General features: G+C 34.0%; 1 protein-coding gene across 4 annotated transcripts in view; it reads right to left on the minus strand.

Moving 5' to 3' along the window:
- ZNF654 (zinc finger protein 654) overlaps positions 1 to 12117 on the minus strand; it is an 80572-nt gene that overhangs the window by 49901 nt on the left and 18554 nt on the right. For all 4 annotated transcript variants that reach the window (XM_027586412.1, XM_027586411.1, XM_027586410.1 and 1 more), the window contains exon 2: positions 6144 to 6289. In XM_027586412.1, coding sequence (XP_027442213.1) covers positions 6144 to 6289 — 146 coding nt within the window. The remainder of the gene's footprint in view (positions 1 to 6143; positions 6290 to 12117) is intronic.

Here is a 12117-nt window from a genome sequence, read left to right on the forward strand (position 1 = left end):
TGAATAGAAGTTGGGTACAAAATATGTTTGAAATATAATTACATTTAGCAACATAGTCAGAAAGGGTTACTGATCTATCATTACAGGTGTGGCCTAACACATGAATGTCTAGCCAATCTAAATAAGACACTGATTATACCATTTAATTCCATGAAAGAGATGGCCTTTTGGTCTTTTCTTCTAGGCAACTTGGCATTATTAGGGTATACATTTTTAGTATTTGCCACTACACATATAAATACTACTAGCTGAACTAGTTCCCTCTCCAGTGGATCATATAGATCAACCTTAAATGGCTGCCAGGCAAATAGGTACTGTCCATCATGGAACCCTGTGTGGAATGCTAAAATCTATGAACATTTACTTTCTGTTGGGCTAAAGGTGGCTGGGAAGGCAGCATTAAAGTTTGCTTTTATTTTATATAAAACTGGTAAAGTCTAAGTTCTCTGCCTAAAGATCCACTTAATTTCAGGGTGTTTGGCTTTGTAAAACAGAAGTCAGTGTTTAACCAATCTAAAACAAGAAAACAATAGGAAAAAAAACCAAAACACTTAACTCAGACTTGCAAAAGTCCCCTACACTTTTCAGGCCTAAGTTTTCTTATCTATAGAAGAGATTTAACCTGAGGTCCTTTTTAGTGCAAATACAGACATACATACACACGCAGCTAAATCTTCATTTCTTTAGAAAATACGCTTACAGAAAGAGTCAACCTAGGTAAAATCGTAATTAGTCAATTTAAAACAATTCTCTACATGACTATATTCATTGCCACAAAATTAAAAAAAAAAAAAACAAACTCAAGTATGAATAAAAACAGAATACACCTTCCTTCCCTGTAAAGACCTTCACAAAACTGTAGTTTTTGTAGTCTCCCAGTCTACAGATGTACAGAAGGTACATCTTCACATATGTATAATTTACAAGATGGAACAGGCTTTTATGAAGGTGGACATATGGACCAGATAACACTGCCACAGAATAAAGTAACTTATATGTTTAACATATTATACACACACACACACACACACACACACACACACACACTTATATATATATTTATATAAAACAAAATCTCATAGATATTACTTAACTCTTTAGCTCACCTATAATTTTTTAGTATGTCGAGTAAGTAACGTTAAGTACATGATATGGACCACAAACAAGAATTCAACAAAGATATGAATTATAATGAAATCCATTAATATCCTGACATCCTATCCAGTCACCTTGCACTCTTCTGCTCCTTCATCTAATTAACTGTTACCATTCATTCAGAGCTCAGCTCAAGTGTTAGCTCACCCAGCAAATTTTCCCTGACCTCCCAGACCAAGTCAAGTCCCCTGTTATACTCTCTCATGGTACCCTGTAATTCTTTCATAATTATAATTACATAATACTGTGACTGCTTATTTAATATATTTTAGGCTTTGTAAGGTCTTTGAGAACAAGGACTTATCTCTCTTATTTTCTATTTTAGCCTAGAACCAAGCACAAGAGATTTACTGAATGAATGAATGAATGAATGATTATGGAATTGGAAGAATTTTCTGGTTTATATATTTATTAAAATAAACTGAACACTTACAGACTCTTTATTCTTTCAATAGTATCACCATGTTGCTATTTCCTCATTTTTCTTCTGGTATTAAAAATACAATTAACTTTTCTGTTGAAGTAAATTCAAATAATGCAGGGAGTTTTCCTTATAAGAAACATTACTCTTTGACAAACCATTAAGATAGTTTACTTTCTTTTGCCTAACACTGTACAAAAATTTGCTTCTGCTTAATACATTATTTTTTCATTAGCAGTAGTAAAAAAGATAGCAAGCAATGAAACAGAAACTAACAAATGAGTTAAATTAAAAAAAAAAGTACTTCTGAAAACCTTAAAAGCATTTCCCATTATAACACGAATGTTAACAAAGATTATATAGGTGAAAGGTGGGGGAAAAATCCAAACAGGCACTGAAACAAGAATAATACTTCTTGCTTACAAATAATGTATTTCTTTTGATACTTATTTTCTTTTCCTCAGAAATCAGTAGAAAATAACTAAACTGTTTCAGTAGTTTTCAAAATGACACATAAAATTATTCTTTGTAGTGGACATCTGTTATGTTTGTTTACCTAGCAGCTCTCACACACCCTCATTTACTTCTCGAGGGAACTTGCTTACCCCTCCAACATTTCTATGGTTCTGATTGGCCTGTAAATGTAGTATCCTCATTCCCCCAGCCTGGGGTGAGCTGATCATCAGACTGAGCCAAAAATCTTACTATACTCTCCTAAACACAGCTATTAGTCAAAGCAGGAGGCACTTAAGTTGGCTGAGCTCAAGTTCCCAAAAATATTTTGAGGATTACAAATGTGGGGGGAGGGAGGTTCTTCTCTCTTGGTTAATAAACTAAGCTTCATCGCAGAACTGTCAGGAGCCCTGAGTGAATGGAGACAAAAAAGGGAAGACAGAAAGGAGGAGAACAGTTCTAGATGATATTTTATTCTCTGGATTCAGAAAATCCTGAAACTAGTTCTAGTCCTTGCTTTTCCATGGTGTAGTCATCTAATAAATCCCCCCACACCCTTCTTTTTTGCTTAAGCTAGCTTGAGCACGTTTGCCAATTATAATCAGAAAGTCCTGATACATCTCCCATATTCATTTGGGCATCATAAAAAAAAATAAAAGGAATATATATTTTTAAATAATATAGCTTTCTTTACACTGCGTTGCTCTTACAAATCTATAAGGTTATATTCTAAACTCTTTCCTCCTACAACTTTTTTTCAGCTTCACTGGGGTATAATTGACAAACAGAAATTATATATATTTAAGGTATACAACTTGATGTTTTGATATACATATACACAGTGAAATTATCACCATAATCAAGCTAGTTAACATATCCATCACCTCACACAGTTCTCATATAATTTTAAATATCTACAAATAAACTTTTAAAGAAACACAATGTACATGTACTCTTTTAAATTTTATATACATATATAAAGCAAAAAGACCATATACTTCATATATATGAAATTAATACATCTTCAAGATTTAAAAATGCTAACTGTACAGAAAGAATTCAGTCTTCTCTCTCACTAGTCCAATGGCCTAGAATTAACAACTTTCAAAATTTTTAATAGCTGTTGGTAATAAGCTTTGTCAGTATTTCTTTATTTACCAATTTTAAAATATTACCTTTTGATTTCCTGCTGTGGGAGAAGAGAATTTAACTCCTCACACAACCAATTCCACATTCCCATTGGTTATTATTTCTTCTATTATTGATCTTTGTAACTTTACTTAAACATTTATTTATGGTTTCATGTACTACTGATACTCCATTTTGTAAAATAAGAATAGAAGGATATTTTTTAGTGCCCTTATTCTTCACTTTAACTTGTAACTTCCATCAAATAATCTTATATTGAATGGTTAATAATTTCCTTCTGTTCTGTAACTATGATTATTTTTGTACTCTATAAAGTTTAAAGTCAGTAAACATCATTTACATTAAGAAAACTATGTAGGGGTGCCTGGCTGGCTCAGTCATTAAGCATCTGCCTTCGGCTCAGGTCATGATCCCAGGCTCCTGGGATCAAGCCCCGCATCGAGCTCCCTGCTCCGCGGGAAGCCTGCTTCTCCCTCTCCCACTCCCTCTGCTTGTGTTCCCTCTCTTGCTGTGTCTTTGTTAAATAAATAAAATCTTAAAAAAAAAAAACTATGTAAATAACACTCAGTACATATTGAAGTAGTTTGCTATAATTCCGTGTTTTTTCCTGTTCAGATTATTTTTAATTTTCCTGGAGTATCTAATTCTTTTTATCTTGCCTTTTTTTTTTTATCAATACCTTAAATGGTTCTAAATTCTCTAGATTACTCTCAAATCTCCAGTTTTACTGAATATTACCTCTTCAAGGTGATCTGTGAGACCTACTACTCAACAGTGATCCTAGGACTTCTCTTCCCTCTATCTCAAGTAAAAAAGCCACTATTTTCTAAATCCACTGTCATTTTCTGGAATACATTCTCTAATAACTTCCTAAAAGAAAGGGTATGTCGACAAGTCAATCTTCTACATCCTTACATACCTGGAAATGTTCTAACTCTCACACTTCACTTACAGTTTGGATGAGTATAAAATCCTATATTGAAAATAATTTCTCCTCAAATTTTTCAAGACACTGATTCATTATAGTCTACCACCCATTGTTAGTTGTATGAGTTGTACGAAGACTGATAGCAATTTGATGTTTGTCCCTTTGTAGGTAACCTAGTTTTTCCTCTCTACAAGATGTTCAAATCTGTTTTTTCATTCTTGGTATTCTGAAATCACAAATGGTATATTTAACGGAGTGTCTCTTATATTTACTGTCCTAAGCACTTCTTGAGTTCTTTCAGTCTGGAAGTTCATGACTTTCAGTTCTGGAAAATTCTTTTATTTTTTCTTTAAAATTTTCCTCCAATATATTTTCTTTAAGTTCTTTTTCTGGAACTCCAACTAGTTAGATAATGAACCTCCTGCATAAAGGCACCATATCATTTTTTTTTTTCTTCTGACACATTCCTTCTCTTTGGTACTGTTTTACATCCTGGATTATTTCTCCAACTTTACCCTCCAAATTTCCTCCTACAGACTTTAAATTGTAACCATCATTAGATTTCCTTAATTTAAACAGACTCATTTTTGGTATCTCATTATTCCATTCACACAGCATGATATGTTGATGTTTTAATGTTACACATATTAACTCTCTCTGAAAATATACATTATAGATTTTATATTTTTCTTAATTTTTTTTCTTCCAAAGTTTTTGTTTTTCACTGTATTTTTTTCATGTTGAAGGCATTCCTCAACTGTCTGAGGATTCCTGAATCCCCATTAATATTTAAGAATAAGGCCATAAACAGATTAATTGGGAGCTCAATGAGCATGTCTAGACTTTGGTGACTGACAAGTTTTTCTTTAGGGTAATTAAGTGATTAGCTAGTTGTCTCAAAGAGGAAACTTTAACTTCCAGAATGCAAAGGTCATTGCTCCAAAGTCATTTAATTCTTTAGAGGGGGGAAAAAAGGTAGCAATTCTGTTTCCCTACCCCAACTTGGCCCTAAGGTTTGGTGACTGGCCTGAATGGAAAAATTGCAATTAACTCCTTTATCCGCATTCTCCCAAAGTATCTCATTCCCTACTCTCTATTTCACACCTTGCATATTCAAATTCTACACCTCTCTAGGATTCTGGGGGTAAGGGGGCAAGACAAGCTAGACCTTTTATAAGGCAGAAGATAATTCTGTTTTAACTGCTACAGTTTTTTAAAATGTTTTACAAATAATCAAGTGTACACACATACATAAAAATAAATATATAAAACAAGAATATCACTAAATAATACTGATCCTACAAGACATTCTCTGATATTTTCTCTTGTATTTTCTAATGTTGATAAATGATTTTACATGTTACTGTGATGTGTGATCTGAGGTGCATGCACATGCGCAAAACAAAGTGAAGTTGTGACTTGTTCTGTCATGTTTCAGTGACCACTCACTCTTCTCTGTTCTCTCTAGAAAATTTTTGAAATCTTTCATTCACTGATGGCTCTTCTCTACTTTCTTTTCACTGTATTCCTCCCTTTAAGTCTTTACTATAACTTTAGTAGGATGTACCAGAGCAAAAAGAATAAACACAAGTGCTCAGGTTTGTGATCTTTGACTTGAATTCCTCTACAAGTATTTTTAAAAACCAGGAGTTTCCTAAGCTCTTTCTGGCCTGATTTAAGGTCCCTCTGCTAACTATGATGGCCTCAATTGCTGTATTTTGGGACTTACCATTAGTGCTAGGGAATTAAAAAAGGAAAATGATGGCAATGACCATAAGAACCTATGCAAAAATTCCAATTAACTCTAAAACTAAAAGTAAAATTATGGCTATATGTTCAAAGTTAAACCTAAATACTTATTGAAGAAATGGAAATTGCTTTTCTTTCTTTTTTTTTTTTTTACAGACCAGGGTTTTAGAAATTTCTTTTTGAGGGAAGACTTTAGGAAAGGCTACTTCCACAGAGAAAATAATCAAAACCCAATTCTCAGATATGTCAAGAAAAATAATACTTTTATAAGAAGTAAAGCATACTTACAAAGCAAGGCTACTCAAAACATACTGTACGTGCTCACATTCATCCGGGAATGATGCACTGGCTGATGTAAAACAGCAAAGTGCAGTCTGAAGAACCTGAAGCTGTGGCAAAGGGACCTGCCATCTTCCAGCATAATCTTCAACCACCTGATAGAGAAATAATCCAAAAAGTACATTATTATAGAAAATGTTCTCAACATCTTGAGTTTAAAAATTATGATGAAACTACTAGATAAATGAAAGCATTAGTTAGCATGAATACAAATGATTTAGGGGGAAAAAGATTATCGTTTATTTTCATAGTGTACATCTGAAAATAAAAATAACTAATTATCTTTGAAAATGTGGAAAAGAAATATAGTATATGAATAATTATACTGTCCAACTGCCAAATCTTTAATAAACGTCCTTCACCTCCCATATCCAGCCTTTGTCAAAACATCAATTATCAAAGATTAAAATAGCTAGACAGTAGAATGTAGTAATAAAGAAAATTATAAATGAACATGATTATTATCATTACTATTTATTAAAGACTAAATTCTAAGCATTCTGGCACCAATGGGTATTAAAAAGATATAGTGGCATGAAGCTCCGATTATAAAAGTTTAAGCTGTACAATAAGATGGAGAAGAGTCCAGAATATATTTAGTCTTGGCTCTGTCACTTTACTAGCTTTGTGAATTTGGATATGTCATCTTCCTTCTCTATGCATTAGTTTCCTCACTATAAAACAGAAATAAAAATGGTTATCTTACAGGTTTACTATGAAGCTAAATTAGGATAATTTATGAGAAAGCATTTTAAGAACTATCAATTGCTATAAATGTTAATTATGATTTCTCATATATAAGACTGCTATACTAAAACAATGTATTATATTTTTAAAATACATCATATAATACAGGTTGGCAAACTACGGCCTGCAGGCCAAATGTGAACTGCCACCTGTTTTTGTATGACCCACAAGCTAAGAATGGATGTTACATTTTTAAATGGTTGAAAAAAATATTTTGTGATGTCTAAAAATCATATGAAATTCAAATTTCAATGTCCATAGAGCTTTACTGGAACATAACCAGATTCATCCATTTATATACTCTCTATGGCTGTTTTCCTGCTATAACAACCAGTTATATAGTTATGACAGAAATCATATGGCTCACAAAGTCTAAAATATTTAATATCTGCCCCACTACAGAGAAAGTTTGCCAACTCTGTTTTAAAAGCTGGAAAAAACAGAACAGAGTACAAAAGCCAAGAACAGTCAGAGCTCAAGGACTTTTCACACTCATCACTTCCTCTTAGGAGACAATTTTCCATGGGTCTCTTATATTTCTACAGTTTTTCAAAAAAGGGCCCGACTGCTTTCATCTTTTCAAAGATATTCATAGGCAACAGCCTTGAAAAATAGAGATGATGTCTCCCTCCACAGCAGTGAGCCTGTTTACTATTTAGCATAATTACAATGTCATCTCCCTCTGGAGCAAGAGCCAGGCAGACACACTTGTAGACCATTATAAAAGATTAGGGTTCCCTAAGCTTGGGGCTCCTCAGCTATGATGAAAACTCACTGCGAGTGCAGGATCCACCTATGCCACTTACATCACCTTTATGAGCATTGAAGGGCAAGGGGAACCACCATGAGCATGAAGCTCATGCTGCTTGCTGTGCCATGAGTAATAAAGTCCATTATCTCTGACCCAGGAGTTTCATGTTTTCTTCCAGTATCCATGAAACTGTGGCAGGCTAACTTAGATAAAATCTTACACCCTTCATGGTTCTCTGACAATTCCAAATTGTACTACCAGAAAGTTAACTGGGAAGTAAAAATTACTACTATGATGACCCCAAATAGGACACACTTTTCTAAACTACCAAAGGCAAAAAAAAAAAAAAAAGTTGGCTAAACTGTGGTTACCCACCTTTAAATTTTCTCTTCACTAAGAGTGTTTGACCAGTTTTATTAACCTCTTTTTGGCCACCATAACCCATTCCAATGCCACATTAAATATAGATAACTGAGAGGCTCATATTTTCCTGTCCTCCATCTCAAACAGTTTGCCCTAATCCTTATCTACTTATAACCTCATTCACTTCCTATTTATGGGATGAGTTTATCTCCTTAAAAGAGAAACTTTCTATTTTCTCCGCTTCTATTATAGCTTCCCTCATTCAGCAAGATTCTGCTACTAATATACTGCCTGATCTAGCTGAGCCCAAACGTAACACAATAAAAGTCCTTGTGGGCAACACCTCCAATAGGTTTGTTAGAATACCTATGGAGGGATAGAAACAAAATTACTGATAGAAAACATAACACAATAAAAGTCCTTGTGGGCAACACCTCCAATAGGTTTGTTAGAATACCTATGGAGGGATAGAAACAAAATTACTATCATTCTTACACTGTTCAATATCATGCCAGACACGGCTAATACAATGTAACATTAACCTCACACTTTAAGACTTACTATAACACTATTTCTCTTTTAAATATTTTCCTTAAAACATGTGAAATTGTACATTACATTTCCCTTTTATTGGAAATTTTTCTCCTGTGCTATCATAAGCACTCAGCTAATGAAAGTGTTCAACATAACATCATAATCTGAAGGTGCTCTATCAGACCAAAGTACAGCAAGCAACACCTCTTCCATTTTTCTTTTTCTTTTGCATTCTAATAAGTAACAGTCTCAACATAATGGCCAAAATAATGTTGAAGCTGCTGCAAACAAAGGAAAAGTATTTACCTGAATCTTTAAAATCAACCATTGCTACACTTCTAAATTCTTCAAGAAAATGGTCTAAGAAACAGGATCAAGATCAATAGCCCATTAGAGATTGGTAAAATTTTTTTTTCATTTTGAAGAGCATAACAAACATACTGCAATGCAATTTACTGTAATTTATAGAAACTATATGAATACTGCTGAAAGAAGTTACAGCTAAAGCCAAAGCATGCCGTGATATAAGGAGAGTTCAAGAGAAGGGCAGAGCTACTGCCAAAGAAAGATGCTGGAATTGTGCAATGATCCTGCAGCACTTTTTCAGCACTCCCATTTACAAGAGCATATATCCTGATCTAAAAGGCATATAGTATATGCCATATACTACCATATCTTAATTTACCAAGGCAAATTATTGTGAAAATGAGCACAGATTCATTCTCTGGCACAACTGTCAGAAGACAGACTTATTGTAAACCCATTCAGTTAAAATTACATTCATTGTTTAAGAACATTAAGATACATCATCCAAATCACTATGGACTGAAAAGTGTCCCCCTAAAATTCATATGCAATCTATGCTCTGAATGAATTTGCTAACTTTCTAAATACCTAAAGTAAACATTATAATAGACATTTAGTCTTTTCCCCACCCCCTTCAGTATGATTATGTTATTCATTTGTAACATAGCTACTATATATATAAACAATCCCCCAGCTCTGTCTACTGAGAGGGTGTTAAGAGCAGTAACACCCCAGTAGCAATATATACCTTAGGGACCAAATCTTGGTTTCTAAACACTATTCTCCAAAAAAGAAACTTGGACTCCTCAAGGCCTCCTCCAGCAGGCCTAAAGCAGGGAAAACACAAGATGAGACTAGAACATTTTGTGGTGCCAGAAAGTAATGAAATGCTGAAAAAATGATGGGGTATAAAAACACAGGAGCCAACCTGAAGGAGCTCCTAAGTGCTAAAGTTGGAACAATTTAAGCCACAAAATAAACGATAGTATTAGACTTTAATTCATAGAACAAGATAAATATCCAGGAGTCCATAGTGATACAAACAATCAGATAAATAAATGTTAGAGATAAGACAGCACTTCCTCACAGTAAAATCCCAATTAATAAACACAGAAGAAAAGAGAGATATAGAGAATCAGCATTAGGCAAATACACAGTAATGAATGCTGCGGACAAGATCCATAGATCAATGCTAATATTTGTGGGTAAAAGTTTGAGGCAAGGGCACTGGGCGGCTCAGTCGGTTAAGCTGCTGCCTTTGGCTCAGGTCATGATCCCAGAGTCTTGGGATGGAGCCCCACGTTGGGCTCCCTGCTTCTCCCTCTCCCTCTGCTCCTCCCCCAGGCTGATGTGCTCTCTCTATAATAAATAAAACCTTAAAAAAAAAAAAAGTTTGAGGCAATGCAGGATTTGCAGTCTCAAATTATCTTCCCCAAGACATTTATCAACTAAAAATAAAAAGATAGTAACTTAAGAGAGTGTAGAAACCCCACAGACACAAACTTAACCAAATCATCAAAGTAAATGTCACCAGTAAGTAATACAACATATTATCATAAATCTCTTCATATGGCATACCAAGAAAGAAACAATGGCATTTTTGTGGTACTTCTGCCAAAAATGTCTAACCTCATTCCAATCATGAAAAATCATCAGACAAACCCAAACTGAGGGATGTTTTACAAAAAAACCCAGTCAATATTCTTCAAATGTGTCAAGGTCATGAAAGATAAGAAAAAACTGAAGAACTGTTACACACTGGAAGAGACTAAGGGTAAATAACAACTAAATACAATGTGAGATCCAGAAATAACATCCTGGAACTCATCAGTGGGAAATCATCAGTGGAAAAACTTAAATTTCTAATAAGGTCTGTAATTTAGTGATTATTACACCAATATTACTTTTCTGTTCCTGATAATTATACTATATTTTCAGTAAGTATGAAATAAGTTCAGCTTTTAAAACTTTAAAAAGTTTTTTCTGTTTTCACCTTTTCCCTCAAATTTCAATGTTCTAATTTATTTTCTAGAGGCTATTTTACAACATAAGTACAATTATACATTTACTTTCCCTACTTTGTTACCTAACTACACATCAAGATTTACCCTTGCCTATGGGCATTTTTTTAGGGTCAGATGGAAAAATAGGTAGATTGGCAGCACTGTAGAAAGAGTATAGGTTTTAGAATCAGATAGACCTGGCTTTGTCATTTATTAGCTGTGTAAACTTAGCAAAATTATTATACTTCTCAGTCTAAGTTTCCTATAAAATGAATTTAGTATCACCTTAATCACAAGGCGATGAGAGAAGTAAGAGAATATATTAAAATCTAGGATAATTCCTGGCACATACCAGTACACTCTAAGAAAATAGCAAAGGTAAGCTTACTTTTCGACTATTTCATTGCATCAATGTTAACTGATTAATTATAGGTTTCCAAGTATGATGAATTACAACAAATTTTATGCACTTTAAGCAAGGAGACAGGCCACTCCCAAATAAAATCTAGTCAAAAGCTACTGCTGAGTTTCAACTATTTAGTTCAATACTCACTGACAAACAGATGCACATCCTAGATATAGCAATACAAAAAGAATGCTTCATTCCTGAACAGATACCTGAGGATTCTTTTTTATTTTTTACCAGTTTTCCATTGAGAATAAAAAAGATAAAGAAAAGTTCTATTCAAAACAAGAGTCACTGTCATTTGACTTTTTCTATCAGGATAATCATGTAAAGAAAATCTAAAATTAAAGTCATATTTTAAAAACCCACCAAAATGGTTTAGAAATAGATCCTAATAAGTTAAAATTTGTTTGGAATCTACAAAGGACATAATCTTCAGTAACAGACAACCTAAAACCCAGTTCTTTGGGGGGCTCAATTAAGCACACTGTTTATTCAGCTCACCACTCCTTAAATAGGTATTTCTGCAACATTAATATTTTAAATAGTGAAATGTGATTAAGAATCAACTGTTTACAAAATGGAAAATGGAGTAAGCACCTCTAAATCTTAATGTCCCATACAATCTTTTTTTTAAGATTTGAGAGAGAGAGAGAGTGTGTGTGTGTGCACGTGCATATGGGGGATGGGGCAGAGGGAAAGGGGGAGAGAGAATCTCAAGCAGACTCCACGCTGAGCACTGAGCCCAACGTGGGGCCCAATCTCAGAACCCAGAGATCATGACCTGAACCGAAATCAAGAGTCAGATGCTCA

The sequence above is a fragment of the Zalophus californianus genome, chromosome 1, assembly GCF_009762305.2.
Source record: "Zalophus californianus isolate mZalCal1 chromosome 1, mZalCal1.pri.v2, whole genome shotgun sequence".
Lineage (NCBI taxonomy): Eukaryota > Metazoa > Chordata > Mammalia > Carnivora > Otariidae > Zalophus > Zalophus californianus.